At 38.8% G+C, this 16,914-nt stretch overlaps 1 protein-coding gene and 1 long non-coding RNA gene across 9 annotated transcripts in view; one reads left to right on the forward strand and one right to left on the reverse strand.

Moving 5' to 3' along the window:
• The window catches only part of NELL1 (neural EGFL like 1), a 381,897-nt gene that overhangs the window by 361,210 nt on the left and 3,773 nt on the right, over nucleotides 1–16,914 (forward strand). For 4 of the 5 annotated variants that reach the window (XM_028729018.2, XM_077929586.1, XM_077929600.1 and 1 more), the window contains 3 exons: nucleotides 2,166–2,359; nucleotides 10,403–10,579; nucleotides 13,943–14,167. In XM_028729018.2, the coding sequence (XP_028584851.2) occupies nucleotides 2,166–2,359; nucleotides 10,403–10,579; nucleotides 13,943–14,167 (596 nt within the window). The remainder of the gene's footprint in view (nucleotides 1–2,165; nucleotides 2,360–10,402; nucleotides 10,580–13,942; nucleotides 14,168–16,914) is intronic. The other variant, XM_077929598.1, reaches the window with a different exon arrangement.
• The window catches only part of LOC114597037 (uncharacterized), a 50,141-nt gene continuing 34,786 nt past the window's right edge, over nucleotides 1,560–16,914 (reverse strand). For 2 of the 4 annotated variants that reach the window (XR_013393085.1, XR_013393089.1), the window contains 5 exons: nucleotides 8,320–8,423; nucleotides 5,309–5,463; nucleotides 4,841–5,046; nucleotides 2,815–3,894; nucleotides 1,560–2,544 (listed from right to left, as the gene is read on the reverse strand). This is a non-coding gene — a long non-coding RNA (uncharacterized LOC114597037). The remainder of the gene's footprint in view (nucleotides 2,545–2,814; nucleotides 3,895–4,840; nucleotides 5,047–5,308; nucleotides 5,464–8,319; nucleotides 8,424–16,914) is intronic. The other 2 variants (XR_013393086.1, XR_003706681.2) reach the window with 2 other exon arrangements.

Consider the following 16,914-nt stretch of genomic DNA (forward strand, 5'->3'; position numbering starts at 1 on the left):
CACGGGAAGACACCCGAGGACACCAAAACCTGCATTCCTGTACCCGTGAAAATCTACGAAAGCATATATATATATATATATCACAGAATAGGAAGTCTAATTGTGTCATTAGCATTGTAGCTAAAAATAGATTTGTGCAAATGGGGCTTATATGTTTTGCTGCTTTTCTGCGGTATTTAATTAACATTGCCACATCTCTAAGAGGAAATGAACCAGTAATTTTTGTTTGCTGCTGAAATGTCTACATGCAAACTTTTGAGCTGCTCATTGAGCACCAGTGAAACAAATAGGACAATCCGAAAGGGTAGGCAGAGGGGAACAAAGGGGGACTAACTCCCCTTTCCTGTGTCCTTCCAAATAGGGCAGAAGGTGGGATGGTGCTTTCCTATTTTCCTGTTCTAAGTGGCTGTTGCTATTTTTTTTGTTTCTGGGGGTTTCTTTGTTTTTGAGAAACGTTTCCCTCACAAAGAATTTAATGGGAGTGGAATAAATTATGCCAGCTTAGGACAGATCTGCAACCTTGCCTAGAACACCCCTTGTGAGCACCTCCTTTTCACTGTTCAGTGTTGGAAAGGAACCTTCTGCAGGAACCTTTCCACAACCTTCAACAGCTTCCTCTCCAAAGGTGGACTTTTCTCTCCTCCTCCCTTTAGGGAGATCTGATGGGTCCTAGGGTCTCAGGGACGATATGCCTGCAATCTAAGACAAAACAAATTGTGAGCTAAAAAAGGACACAGTGTAAGTGATATTGTTGAGCTTCTGAATCCCCCATCCTCAAAGGCTCTTTTTTTAACCTACAGGCAGGGTCACAATTCTGTCTTCTATGCAGCGTTCAGTTAAATATATTGTTGTATCTTATTATTTTGCTTCTCCATTGTTGGTGTAGTTTGAATTTCCTCAGCTAAAATATGTGTGTGTGAATGACTGGATGATCCCTGAACTGAAAATCTTTTCAACTTCACGAATTCTTCTCATCATTTAAAGAGACAAGATCATCTCTGCTCATTTCCTCAATTGGCCTGCAAAGCACACTAGCTGTGAAAGTTGTAAACAGGGCTGTTGTTGTAGAATCATTATTGTGAGTGACTCTTGTCTAGAGAGCAAGTGCTACTTTGCTAATGCTCTGTAATTAGATCCACACTAATTTGTCCGTGCCACTTGAATACAAGCCCAGAATAGAGAGACATTAGAAATACGTTTTGCTCTGGATTCCTTTGGGGTTAGAATAAGTGCGTCTTCTAACCAAGAAATATGAGGTGGATTTTCTGTTTCACTTTTATTGCTAATACCCTAAATTTCAGCTTGAGAGGACTGTCTTATTTCTGCTAAAGACATGTGTTTTATTTCATCTGTAATAGTAACTGGTTCATATATTATCTTAGCTGTGTCTCTTACGTATGAACAGTATAGCATTGGAGTAAAACACATAAGAGACCAAGTAGGCATATTTAATTGCTCATGTGAGTGGTTTCCTTGTGTCAGCAGTACAGCACTGGAGGAAAGAAGTCTCTGAAATTAGATTATTTGTGATAAAATAATATAACCCTTTTTTAAAAAAAAACAACCAAAACACTTAAGGCCAAATTGCCTGAAGGTTTATTCATGGCACTTTCCCTTTCCTCCAGAATGTATGTCTGGCTTTTAATTTTTCATGCCCTGCTTCTAACATGGGAAAACCCTACAACTGCTGTTAGCATGGAACTGTATTTGCTCATGCAAAAGCTTACTTATGTCCTTACTACTTCCTTTTCCTGTACAAATCCAAGAATAGCCCGCTACTTAGGAGCAATTTACTCCTACTCAGTATGTTTTTTTAAAAAGACAACTACTGGCCCCCTTCCGTTTTTTTGTTTTTTTTTTAAATATATCATTGTTTTATGCCCTCGAGAGGCAACATAATCTCTTAACCATTAAGCATCTAGGAAGAGTTATAATAATGCAAGAACAGAAGTTTCTAAAAGTTGTTATTTCTTTTACTTGGTTATGATTCAACTTGAGAAATAACCTTTTTAAAGAAATCATTTTAAGAGTGTGGGTGTAGAAAGTATATATGCTCTTAGCAAAGCAGGCCTACAAATCCAGTCTCAAGTAAATACTTGATGTTCCCAAAGAACTATGGATCACACAACTTGCTGAAGCCCAATAAACTCTTCTGTATTGTGCAGATATTGATGAATGTGCCTTGAGGACTCACACTTGCTGGAATGACTCCGCCTGTGTGAACCTGGCAGGAGGATTTGATTGCCTCTGTCCATCTGGACCATCCTGCACTGGTGACTGCACACATGAAGGAGGCTTGAAACGGAATGGCCAGGTATGGACACTGAAGAAAGACAGGTGTTCGGTTTGCTCTTGTAAGGTAAGTTCCTGTTTGATTTTTTTACTCTTTTAATAATCCAATTTCTTCTTTTCCTTGCGTATTTTTTAAAATAAGAAACCCATTTTAAAAGAACTAAATCCATGTCAGACTGCAGGCTGAATTCTTCCAAAATCACCTGGGCTCCCCCTGGAGAGTTGTAATCTGAATTAATCTTTTCTTGGTTCCTTTTTTTAAAAAAAAAAAGCAAATTCACTCTAGCAAGCAGGTTTGCATCCATGCAAAACTGGTATGAGAAAACAACAAGTAAACTTCCTGGTCTATACAACTCTTCTATTTATGAAACTGTGAGAAGAAACTTTAGTGCCCTGGGACAGTTGTAGGTGACTGAAAAGATGAACACTGCTAGATGCTAAAAATGACATTTAAGGGAAACCTTTCCCCGTATGATAGGGATGCGGGTGGCACTGTGGGTTAAACCAGGACCTAGGACTTACCGATGAGGTCGGCGGTTTGAATCCCCGCGACAGGGTGAGCTCCCGTTGCTCGGTCCCTGCTCCTGCCAACCTAGCAGTTCAAAAGCACATCAAGTTCAAGTAGATAAATAGGTACCGCTCTGGCAGGAAGGTAAACCGGGTTTCCATGGACTGCTCTTGTTTGCCAGAAGCGGCTTAGTCATGCTGGCCACATGACCTGGAAGCTGTACGCCGGCTCCCTTGGCCACTAAAGTGAGATGAGCGCCACAACCCCAGAGTCGGCCACGACTAGACCTAATGGTCAGGGATCCCTTTACCTTCCTTGTATGATAGATAGCCTTCACTCATACTTTTCACTCATACTTTTCAAACAAAAGTGCCCTCACCACCAGAGGTTTGTATGGGGGCAGCAACACAGCATTTATAGTTCATTAGCATTCAGGGCATTGTTGCAGGAATCCATAAAACCCTGTAAGGTAAATCATTATTATAATTACTAAAATCGCCCAGTGAGCTTGTTGCAGAGATGGAATTTGGACTGGGAATTTCCTAGTTCACAATTGTGCTACATTAGCCCTCATAGAGAATTATGTTTGAAACTCTATAAATGTCAAACGTGGTGAATTTGTGAAATATGAAATTTACTTGGAATATTTGTATCAGAAATATTTGCAACAGAAGCAATCTCCACTACTCTCCTGTTGTATTGCAGTTTGGAACACTGGGGATAATAGGACCCCATCCTCAAGCAACATTTTAACAATATTTATGATGCAATCATGCATGTAAAATATGGTTTTATAAGACTACTTTTCCTCTTTCCAAAAGAATTACCTGAAAATTTAGGAGGAACCTTGCATTCTTGCAAAAGGAACTGCTGGTGGCAAAAATGGCTCATTTATTTATTTCATAAAATTTATACACCACTTGAAAACTTCAAAGTGGTTTACAAAAGAAAAAACAGTAAAATCAAGAAGAAATCACAACCATACTTTAAAACATACAAAAGTCAAAATACTAAAACATATTAAAATTACCTTAACTTGTGTGCACATCTCCAGAAGGACTGCTTCACAGTCAGGAAGAAGTTCTTGAGAATATCTTTTGAGGAACAAAATAGGGATAATACCACCATAAAGAGCTAAAATATCATTTGGTGGGAGCATTTCAACTTTCCTCAGCATTCCAGGTCCTAGTGAAGGTATAATATGACTATGCTAAGGCCAGCATATACTGTTTATGGGTCTTAATACAGTTTATTGCTAGTTATTCAGGGCTATTTATTAAAAGTTATTTTAATATTCTCTAACAATTGGCTCTAGTAAATTATGTATGAATTTTTCTACAGTGCCTTAATTGAAACAGAGTCTGGTATCTTCCACATAAAATAAAACCTCCATAAAATGTTCTGTTGAACTCTTAGCTCGCTGAAATAGCTAACAAAATCCTAATTGTCCCAACACTGCTTCATATGTGAATGTGGAATTAGATCGTCCACCCCATGGCCAATGATATCCAATTCTGGCATAATGTGCCCAGGTTTGGACCATGTGAAGACACCTTTTTAAAATAATAATAATAATATTTCACAGATAAGTGAGGAAGGGATTACTGCAATTCACCAGACATAATATTTCATCTAATCCTCTCTAAACATACTGGTTTTTGTTCCTATGAATGAGCGCAGAATTTGCTAAAACATTAAAATTCTAACAGCTTAATTAGTTGAGTGCATTCATTACCCAAAGTAGCCTGAAGTAGATTTTCTCTGCTTTCTCAGAGTACATCCCTCAAGCCTTATGTGAATTATAACAGCATTGGCGGAGCTGTGTTGTCTTTAATCCTGTTTTCTTTCTGTCGTCCCCCCCACAAATAAAGCAGCTTTACTGACTTACTAGTATGGAAGCTAGTGTTCCCTGAAAAGAGATTCCCAAAATAGACAGTGTGTGGGTGAAAACATGATTTAAATAGTGATGTACATATTTTCATCTGCTTGATTCCAAGTGGAGCTCAACAAACCAAATTGCTTGGCCATCGTATGTCTTACCTTTGTGTACAAAAAAATAACTGGTGCACAATATGCAAATGGAAGGAGCCCCTTCCATTTGCAGAAGAGTCTTTGGTTTGCTGATGGAAAGCAGGAAAGGTAATCTTCAGATTCTTCCTTCACTCTGTAGCGTCCCATATCACCCTCTGGGCAGTTCTGGGGTGTTCCCCAGCCCTCAGGAGCAGATTTTCAGAGGGCCAAGATGGCTGAAGGGGGCAAAGAATGAATCAGCCAAAATTCCCTTCCTTCTGTTAGCAGTGGTATCCACTGCATGAAAAACTCTTCCTTTAATATAACAGACAAACTGGATTCCACTCTGAATATTAGAAACGTACCATGTGTTTATTTTCCGAACCCAGTTGCAAATTCCGGCCCCATGACAAGCAGCAGAACAAGAGTCTAAACATTCCCTCACACTCCTACCTGTGAACCTCCCCTGTAATACCTTGTCTGTCTTTTTCAACATACCAAGAAGTTGTGGTAATGGGAGGTCCTCTCTTGAGGCCTCTCTGTTTCTTCCTCTCTCCCTCTTGTTGTCTTTAATGCAGTGCATCATTGTGCCAGGGATTCTGGGATTTATCATTCTTCAGGCACCCGAGGCCTTCATATGTCTGTTAAGCATCCTGGAAAATACATATCCTAGATTATGGAGCACAATGTCTACACCATGAACTTGAGATGGGTGAACTGTGGAAAATTTGCTTTGGATTCACTTGGAAACAATTTGAGATTCTCCCCTCCCCCTGCCAAACCAGGAAAAGCTTTCCAAGTCAATTCAAGGGTGGAAATATGGGAGGTTGTATTCCTTCTACCACCACAAGTTATCATGCTTGCACCTCTTTATTATGGTCTCATTAGACATAGTAGCTTGCATTATATTGAATTGGGCAAGAATAAAGGTGCACCAGCGAGGATGGGGAAGAAGCCAACTCTGTGAGTCATCTTTCAGCATTACACCTTCTTCTACAGTGTCTTTTGCCTGCCCCTGTATAAATAAATTGAGCCATTATTCCATATGGGAGTGATGAAAGACCCTGCAGGGACAAAATACTAAAGTGGTAATGAGGATCCCATGCCTCATGGGGCCCTTGGCTTCTCCCTCACATTTGTTCTTTGCCCCTACAGTGGCATCAGCGCTCTTTACTGGATGTAAAGAAGAAACAGAGCTCCGTTTTATTCAGTAGGTGTAAAGTGAGCAAGCAGTTCTTCTGCTTGGATTTTCTGAGGCAGGCTTAATGAGCTCCAGAGTTCTTTTCCAAGCCTGACTCAGGGGAACTTCAGCAGCATCTCCAAAGACTTGGGCACCATGGATAACCACATTTCCAAGGGTCCTTAGCACCTGGAATGCTACTGTTTAATGCTCATCATGTCAGGGAGAAAGAAAGGGGGACCTCACCAGCAACAACTCTCCATTGTGATCTACCACCAGTTAATTGAGAAGAAGGTGATCCACTCTAGTGGCAGTGATCCTGACAATGGAACTGAGAAACCAATTATGATCTAGGTTCAAATTTAATCACACTTCAGGCTTGGGTTTTAATCACTTGAGGAGGAAGAAGTTCAGTTCACCATTAAGAGTCCCCCTTTCCAGACTTGGGCCATGAGCATACAAGCAATACTTAACAGGTCTCATTTATTGATATAAACCCACCCTACTAGTAATGAATGGAAGTGCACTTGTGATTTTAAATGATTCCTTGAACCTGTGCTTATAATTTATAGAAAGTTTTGGAAAGGATCCTGGGATCTGTAGTTTGTTAAGAGTGCTGGGGTGGTATCTCTGTGAGGGTAAACTATAGCTCCATGATTTTAAACTAGAAAAATAGTCTCCTTTGGAAAGTTCTGGACTCTCCTTCCTTGGAGGTTTCTAAGCAGAGGTTGAATGGCCAGCTGTCATGGATGCTTTGGTTGAGATTCCTGCATTATAGGGGGTTGGACTAGATGTCCCTTGGGGTCCATTCCAATTCTACAATTCTATTATTCATCTAACTTTTAAAATAACTTGTTACACAAATTCACCACCAGTTTTTCCTTTATCTAAACCTCTGATTATTCCAAAGTATTAGCTACTTTCTTGTCACTGGGCTCAAATGACATTCATTTTGTAACTTCTCTTGGTGTAATTAGTTGAAGTACAGGTGTAGTGGTGTTTGGTAGTGGTCATAGTGATGTTGGTCACTGCGGCTCGCTTTTCCTTCTTATTTTATCAGATGAAAAGAGACTAGATTTCCCACTTGTTCAGTCTGTGCACATAGTGGAAGAATTATTTAGAAATTGCTGAGGTTATTTTAAGAGATGGATATTTGACACTCCAAAGCAACAAGAGACTTTGTGCAGCGGAAAAGGCTACATATTTGTGACACTGAAATATTGGGGTCAAATTGCTCTCTGTAGAGTGCAGAGTGAACAGGTCTGTATACAAAACATAGAATACTACGAGAGGCATAATAATTCCAATGATACTGAAAACTGTGTTGGAAAAATATGAAATTCTAATTAAGTCCAAATACCAGTTACATCAAGTATATGGACTAGGTTGCACTACATATTTAATTTGAATAATTTAATTTCAGTATCACTAATGAACCATTGCAAAACTTGAGTGATGCTGAACTCTGCTGCATTGCCCTCACAGGTGGTAGCAAAAATGTCTTTTTAAAAAGGGGAAAAATGAATACCAAAATGAAACAGATGCAAATAAAACATGAAGTGAAACACTTAAATAATAACAATAATAACCACCCACTGCAAGACATGAAAGGAACTAGCCTTTGGCTAACCATAGGCATCTTGAAAGTGTTTTTTGTTTGTTTGTTTGTTTGTTTGTTTGTTTGTTTGCTTGCTTGCTTGCTTTGTTTTTGTGTGGGGAGACACACTGTAATGTTCAGGCACAATGTTCTGCATAGAATTCAGGGTTGCTGTTTTGTTTTTGTTTTTAAAGAAATAATGAAAACTTCTAATTCTAATTCCACTTTTGAAACAAAACAAGGCTATTCCAAACTCCAAAATCTGGACAGAAATTTGATTGATGAGAACTGGAAGCATCCCTTTCTCAGATGTCTGGGTGTGCCCCTGAATTTTTACTAGGCACTAAATCTTTGCTAGGCTGCCTCTAATATTCCAGTGTTCCACAGCTATGAGGGCTAGAAATACTTTTCTTATTAATAAAACCAGTTGCAACCTTTTATGAAATGGTTCCTGATTGCTTCAATCTGATTATCTGCACTGGTGTAAGCAGTGCTTTTCTTCTAGAAGAAAAGGTGCCTGTACTGCATATGCTTGAGTACCCCCAGGGGAAAAAAAGCACTGGGTGTAAGCTTCTTTCATACATGAAAACCAGCATTCTTGCTCTTTGAAACATGGGCAACGTTTGAGCTCAGGGTGAAGTAGCTGTGTGACACCGTAGCTTGACATTTACTATGCCACTGATAACTGATGTACATTTTCACATTTGAACTGCAAAGTTACTGTATTCTCACCTGGAGATAATGGTTTTCTCATCAGAAGTTCAGAAGCACAGTGAGTTTCAGCAGCTGCTGTGCCAGCTACTTCTCGGGTCTACTTGTCTCTTTTCTTCACCCTACTGTAGGAAGCACAACTTTGAGAGATAGTATTACCTATGAGTAGGTGGGCTGAAAACCCTGTTCTTAAAAGCGGTTGGGTGGGGATGGTTTTTTTTTTTTTTTTTGCTTGAATTAACCGTTCAGCAAACGAAGAACCCACTACCTAATTTGAAATAATTCATTAGTATTCTAGATTTCAGTTCAATGCTATGCATGTAAAAGCATTGAAATTATTTATTCACCTATAATAACAGGTAGAGTTTCCAGCACAATAATTCCTATAATTATCATCCTCACAATTTGAATAAACTCATTTTCCCTTTTCCATCAAGCCAACGCATACTTTTTTTTTTACATTTTAAAACAATATTGATGCTCTAGTTATCACAAGGATTGTAATTTAATCTGTAGCCACTGAAATGTGCAGGATCCTATGCAAGGAGTAAATATTTAGCAGTTGTGGTATTAAAGCTTTATTTCCGAGAGGTATAAATAAAAAGTTTTTCAAAAATGATTCTGAGAGCATGAGCCAATCTAGAGTGAAGCACTTTTACATCCTGATATCAGCGAGAAAGGAATGTGAAATTGTGCTGAGTTGTTAGATATGGTGACATAGTCTCCTACTACTTCCTCTGTTGGACTGTAAGTCAAGCTGTAAAAAACCCAACAACAACATAACTAGATATAACTGAAGGTGAAAGGATGATAGGTTCCTCTATTAACTTGCTGTATTAAATTCCTCTGACAGGCCTGGTTTTGCAGTGTAATGCATTTTTGTTAAATTAATGGTGCCACCTGTTCAGCCACAAAATTATTGAAGATATTATCTCTACAATTACATGGTTATTCAAAAATTTGTGAAGAAAATTGTTGCTTCATGATACTCATTATGTGACTAATAGAAACGTTTATTCATTCAGAATGCACCCAAGAAACTATTTGCAAGGGCAATGGTTTAAAGTGGTAAAGTTGAGAACTTTTCCATTCACACATAGCTTCCAAAGATGAAATTTGAGAGCATATTTCTTGTATAAGTGGAAAGAGTACCCAAACCTCAGTTTGATAACATTTACAATATGCTAAACTAAGCAGAATAAAACATAAACCCCAATATTGGCTAGAAAGCACCAAAAATGTAGAAAATAGGTGCTGCTTGATATGTTTTTGGCTGCTCCTTGGAATAGAAATAATCTTGTCTTTGAAGTCTGTGGGAATACTCATAGTATTTATTTAAGGCAATCCAGAACTAGGATCAATGTGAATCTGGATATTCAATGGATGTCACTCTGCTGGTGAAAGTAGAGAGAGGCAGTTTACAGCTGAGAGGTCTGCTGGAGTATATTTAGGGGATGGAGGGGTGGGAAGAAGAGTTGCTGATATTGCCTCCTTCCCATTCCAGCAATGGATGTGATGTCGTCTGTAAGTGGAGCAACATACACTGCATTTCACTCAACAGTTGGTGCCATCATAGAACAGTTGCCATCAGAATCCTTGCCAGTTTTCACTCTTAAGTCCACGTGGCACTGAGTCCAATATGAATTTCTTACTTGGGTGTTTACTGCTAATGCATCAGTTGAAAGCAAATAAAAGTATATGAATGTTTATGAACAAATACTGTTGTTTCTTTGAATGAATAGCATTGCAATACATTCAAACACTAAATTTAGGATTGTTTCCAAAAGTGCTCCATCACATTTGGAAGGCAAAAGTGAAACTAAATCTAGAGGTGTTCTTCTATTTATGCAAGAGTCTGTGCAGCCTCATTCACAAGCAGAACTATGAGAATTGCTATAGAAGAATTTTTTTAAAATAATACTGCGTCACCTCTTGCCTGTTATAGAACAATGAGCTTCCCAATCACTTGTATTTGTGAACTGTACAATATAATGAGTAACACTATAAAATGCAAATTGCTAACACGCATTGCTAGGCACTGGCCCAATTTGATCTATCCGTTATTTAGAAACACTTAATACTAATGATTATGGTTTCTTGACAGGATGGCAAAATATTCTGTCGACGAACTACGTGTGATTGTCAGAATCCTAGTGTTGATTTCTTCTGCTGCCCAGAATGTGATACCAGAGTCACCAGTCAATGTTTAGATCAGAATGGGCACAAGCTGTACCGAAGTGGAGACAATTGGACATACAGCTGTCAACAGTGCCGCTGTCTGGTATGTAAGCCAATAAAATATTTTTCTTAAGAGATGCAAGAGCAGTAAAAGATTGATGGACACGCCATATTGAAAAATAAAAAATGCATACTGTTAACATTCTTCTCTTCTCATGACACAAAATACAGTATGGAAAGCTCTATACAGTGGTACCTCGGTTCTCTAATGTAATCTGTTCCGGAAGACCATTTGAGTTCCGAAACATTTGAAAACCGAGGTGCAAAGGGCTGTCTGCAAATTCAGTTGAGAAACATGCAGCGGAAGCGTTTACTTCTGGGTTTTCAGCATTTGGGTTCTGAAACGTTCGTCAACGGACACGTTCAAGAACGAAGGTACCACTGTACATATATTCTAAGGTGCATAACATGAAGTAGCAAGTTTTTAAAAGGTGCTTATTTGAATTACTTCTTCAACATAAATGCAGCATCTTCAAAGGCATTACAATGTTCATCATTTTGGTCTGGGATTGAGAGAAAAATTAAAGCTTCCATCAGCTTTTTTTGGTGTCTCTTCATCTGCAACATATTATTCTGAACATTTCACCAAAGGTAGAGGTTAGAGGGGTCATCATGAATTAAAGACCATCAAGATTTATGCACACAAAGGATTGATCTCTTCACCTTACAGAATACATACATGTTAAGACTATAAGAAGCAGAGCTGTATTTTACTTTAGCCTAGGGGGAACATTTGCATACCAAATTGTTCAGCAAAGCCTGCCGGTTTTAAAAAGAAAATGCCTATTGCTGCTGAAACAAGTTTGGAGGTAATAGCAGGTTTTATTGAGGAAACAGATAGCTGTATTTCTAAATTGAAAACTGTGAGAGGGCTTTGCTGTCTAGTTCAGTTACTGTGCCCTGATCCAGCTGGGGCTTCCTAGGGATGATTGCACAAACATATATACATGCAAATGTGTGCTGCTCATGCACATTCTTAGGCTGAAAAGCCTCAACCAGGTACTCCAAATATTTGTTTGGGGGGAACAACTGAATTCAATATTTTTAGTTAGTGGACCCTTCTTCATTAGAGGCTTTTAAGGAGAGACTGGATGGCTATCCATTAGCGATGCCGTGTGGAGTCCCTGCGTCAACAGAGGGATGGAGATTCTCCCAATATGTCATTATCAGTATTTAGAAATTAAGGCCAGAAAATGTGGATTCTCAGTGTCAAAATCTGTGTAGTGCAGCAGCTAAGAGCCTGACTGTGAACAAGGAAATCACTACAGGAAATCTTGCCTCTGCTGTTAATTCGTTCTGTTGCTTTTGGCAACTCATCCCTCTGCAGTCTTTGTCATGTAATATGGAAATAACACTACCCAAAGCAATTGTAAAGATTACTAATACTATGTAATATCAAAATCACTATTGTGATATTGGAACCTTTTACAATATATCTGCAGAAACAACAACAAAAAATGGACTTACTGGCAGGATTTAAATAAACATTTACAATTTTATTTACAAAGAACAAGAAATATAACAACATAATAACATAGAATGTATCATTTAATGTAATAAACCAGAAATGGAAGCTGAGGGAAGGGAACAGGGAGGAGGGAGTTGAAAAATGAATGTTTAGTAATGATATTAGATATTTGTTATAAGAAAAGAAAATCAATTTTTTTATAAAAAAAAATACTGTAACAACTCTAAAGGACTATATACATGCTTTGTAGTAGTAGTATAATGCTTGGAAATGGGGGTGGGGGGATCACTAGGGTCCAAAGAACAGGGCTTTTCAGTGCCACATAGCAATTCACTAAAGATTTCAGAGCAAAAAACAAACAAACTGGTGATGCACAACATAAGTAACTAAAGAATGTTAAAACTTCCAGTGGACGTCACAAGCAAAGCACATTCTTTTTCTCCAAAGAATTCTAGGAACTATAGTTTACCCTTTACAGAGCAACCTTTAACAAACTACAGTGCCCATAATTCTTTGAGAGGGGCAAAGTGCTTTAAAGGTATAGTGTGTATGTTGCCTAATACAGTTTATCAGATCCTGATACCATAGGATGCATTACTGCGGGGGGGGGGGGGGGGGGTGTCTCCATACTTCATGTTATGAGAACTTGACAGTGTGATTCCATGCTTGCTTACTCAAAAGAAAGCTCCTGGACTTCTTTTGGACAAAGAACATAGATAACACTTAAAAGCAAAACAAAATCCTAACAGTAGCAAATGCATAATCTGCTACATGTTTAAACTGGCAGTAATAAAACTAGGTGTTCGACTTTAAAAGACTTCTGAAATAATAATAAGGAATGTTCCTGTTCCTCCAAGAGGAGTGCAACCCCATCCAGAATAGGTTGAATCACCTTACCTTTCTCACCGGTGACTTTGTCTAATCTGAATTTCATGGCATTTTTGGTTGCAAATGCTGCAGAGTAATGCAATGAATTATTTATCATTGTATCCTGAGGTGTCAGTTATCATATGATTTCTGGATGAGTTAACTACTGTGTCATTATCTCTTAGTGTCTGTAAACTACTACATAGCATTTAGCCTTAACACTGTAAATAGCTAGTGGCAGTACTGCAGTACCGATGTGATAATATGGTTCATGGTTTCCTTTTGTTAAAATGAGTAGTTTACATAGCCTCGTAAATTGCTTAAAGAACATAAGAAGAGCCTGCTGGATCAGGCCAATGGCCCAACTTGGCCAGCATCCTGTTCTCAGTGGCCAACCAGATGCCTGTGGGAAACCAGCAAGCAATTTGTGATGAAGATGCACATCTGCATAACAGGGCTATGAAATCAAAACAAAAATGTGCTTCAGAATTCAGCCATTTGTGGCTTTTCATTCAGAAGCTCTATATTATCACATCACCCAGTTCAGCAAATGAGTTTCATATACAGTCGTACCTTGGTTGCAGCCTGCAGCCAACCAGAAGCTGTGATTTGGAAGTCAAACACTTTGGTTTTGGAAGTCGAACGGACTTCCGGAACGGATTCCATTTGACTTCCAAGGTACGACTGTACAGCAGCATGGCGTATCCACATCCCTGGTTGGAGGTCTGCATTTATCCATCAGAGATGTGTGCATGGTCCTTAATCTGCTGTAAATGTGGTGCCCAGCAGCACTGCACTGTTTAGACTACTGCCAGATCAGAATATGCCTATTTTGTAAGTGAATTTTAGTCAAGAATTGAGAACTTGTACCCTTCAAGAGACTGAGGTACCCAAACTCCCACCAGCCTCTGCTATTATGGGCAACAATGGAATAGGGGGAATCCTATTCCATCCCAGTTTTAGGTAATGACTTAGGCCTAACAGTAAAAGTTGATCAAAGAAGCAGTTGCTATTGGTGTTTTGTTTCATAGTCTGACGTAACTTACTGTGGGTCTCTCTCTGTTTTCACAGGAAGGTGAAGTAGATTGTTGGCCACTTGCATGCCCCACTCTCACCTGTGACTTCACAGCAATATCAGAAGGCGAATGTTGCCCTCGTTGTGTCAGTGATCCTTGTTTGGCTGATAACATAACCTACGATATCAGAAAAACTTGTCAAGATGGCTATGGAATAGCACGACTTAGTGGCTCCGTATGGACAATGCTCGGGTCTCCTTGTACAACTTGCAAATGCAAGGTATTTGATAGTAAAAGGTGGAGGAAGGGAGGGCGGTACACAGAATTTGTGTGTAGGAGTCAGACTCTTTACCCAGGAAGGTTGCTTTTAGCTGCCACTGACAGCAGTGAGCTGCAACGGAAGAATGAGAATGTAGTAACAAAAATTATGCAATTTGTGTAATGGTAATTGTGTGATTATTATCCAGGGAGATAGGGCCAGAAATATTCAGTAGGCTTCTTCTACAACTTTAAAATAGTCTCTCTTAAAGCCCTGCAGGTATTCTTAATATGCATGTAGAATAGTGATGTTAATAACTAGTAAACATTTTAGACATTTATAAATATGTATTTTCAAAAATAACCTGCCTGTTAGCAAGGCAGTTACAGTAATACCAATTGCAGGGTGCAATATATTTATGTTGCATTCATTTTGAATCCCTTTTGCTTCTTGCTCCATTTCCTTACAGAGATGGGCAAAAATTGAAGGTAAAGGGTAGAAATATATATTTATTCTCTAAAGCAGGAAAATCAAGAGAAACACAAATCCTATTTTGTATCTTGGTTTTATAAACTTTCTGGAGTATAATTCACTATTCATGGTGGAATGAATAAAAATGGAATATTAAACAATGGAGATGACAACCCTCAAGCCACACATTTTAGATTAGTGCAGAAATGGCCCATTTGAAGTTGTGGGGTTTCAGAATTGTCACTATAGTCATAATCACTGCCAACAGAATCTAGAATTACTCTGAATTCACTATTAGAGGTGGTCCAGGATACTTTTTTGAGGGTGTGTGGGGTGTCCTGCCACATTTATTTATTTATATTTCAACTTTCTTCCATAGACCTTAAAGTGGCATACATGGTCTTCCTTCTCCCCATTTTATTCACACAGCACTATGAAATAGGTTAGGCTGTGGCGTAAGGTCACACAATGACCCTCATGGCTGAGTAAGATCTGATCTCCCAGGTTCTAGCCCAACACTCTATTCATTCTGGCAGTGCTTCCCAAGATACAGAAAACTTCCCCGACTCATCGTCTGTTGGCACATAAAACCTGGAAAGTCCTTGGCCACTTAAAGAAGCCCTCCACTCCTCCAAAAGATGAATGTCAGTGGCATGCAAGAGCTCCAGGCCTCATAAAGTATTGTTGTGCTGTCTATCACAGTTTTGTGCCATTGTCCTATACGCAACTTTCTAAAGCCATTATAGTTTAGGGCAAGAAGATTTCACTATGAATGTAACTGATACCAAAATGACATCCTTTTGAGAAATCATATTTATCACTTCATCCACTTTAGCTTTCAGAAATACTGTAATGCACTTAGTGCAATTAGCATCCGTTATCATCCAAGGTTATGCTTTTTATTTAAAATGAGAAGAAAATGAAAGTGTACCAAAATAGTGACTTTTTACAGTGACTAACATGCTGCACTTGAGCAATGCATGTTAATCAAATAATGATTTCTTGTTCTTTTTACACCATCTTCCTGGACGGAATTGCTTTCCTTTGATCCTTTCTAGATCACTGAAAGTACCAAATGCTGTTTTATGAAATGCTGTATAAAATACTGTAACAGGGTATTCTTCGCCATTTTCTCATGCACAGTGCAGCAATAAGCCATGGCTGGAGTATTTCAGCTTTAATTCATTTGATTTGCTTTCTTGCCCTTGGGGCTCTTTCCCCGAGGCATTGCGCTGAGCTGTGACAAGGGAATATAGTTGCTTCCATTTGTGTATCTCTGAGGTTCAGATGTCACAGACTCAAATCATATGGCAGCAGAGATAGGATTAGTATGGTATTGGATTTGCTCTGTTTGCCATGTGGATTAAGAGTTCCATGCACCTGGTGAAAGCAGGCAGGAAGCTGCTCTGTATATCAGACACTTGAAGAGGCATCTTTGTTAGTTCCTTCTTAACAGAACATACTGTCCCAAGTTACCTGTACAAGCTTAATAAAATCAAACTCAACATGATGAGTAGATATAAGTAACTCCATGATTGCAAACCAAATGTACACATCAGTTAAGTCATTGAGAATTTGTAGCTTGTGAATTCCAGCTATAGTTGTAGCTCTTAGTCAATGATTCCTGAAAATTTTTGTGACTACCTCACCACAAGAAGTACCAAACAAGATCATTCCATAATTCAAAACTCCGGATATAGAGATATAATCCCACTGGTCCAAATGGTTCAGTCTGCACAAGAGGCTATCCCGATCAGTAGTAACTAAAGGGGCAAGTGTCCTAGGCTGCAAGCCTAACCCCACTTACCTGGGAGCAAGCCCCATGGCATTTGGTAGCACTTACAGCTGAATAGACAAGGTTAAAACTGCACTGATTCTTAATGGGGTGGGGGTGGGGAGTTACCTGCTTCTCTTTAAACCACTTCAGTATTCCTATGTTAGAATGCCAAACTTTTGGTTTGCTAAGCTTTCAGAGTGGTAATTCAATTTCACAAGAATGTGCCTAAGAATATGTTTAGTAGAATGAATCCAACTAGTTGGAAGTAAGCAAACCTTACTAAAACAAGCCTTTTTGGAACTGACCATTTAGGCTGAGAAAATAATAATTCCCATTTTCCATCAGAGAACAGCTAAGAGGCTGCACATGTGAGAAAGAATCATCTCTCAGGAAATATACTTATGTTTCAAAGAAAAGTAATATTAGTACTCATGCCAAGAAAATACTGCAAACTATCTCTAAGCAAAGAAGAGAGTTGGAGGAAGAAGTATAGGAAGATTCTGTATAGCTGCACTTATTT

Source organism: Podarcis muralis, chromosome 1, assembly GCF_964188315.1.
Source record: "Podarcis muralis chromosome 1, rPodMur119.hap1.1, whole genome shotgun sequence".
NCBI lineage: Eukaryota > Metazoa > Chordata > Lepidosauria > Squamata > Lacertidae > Podarcis > Podarcis muralis.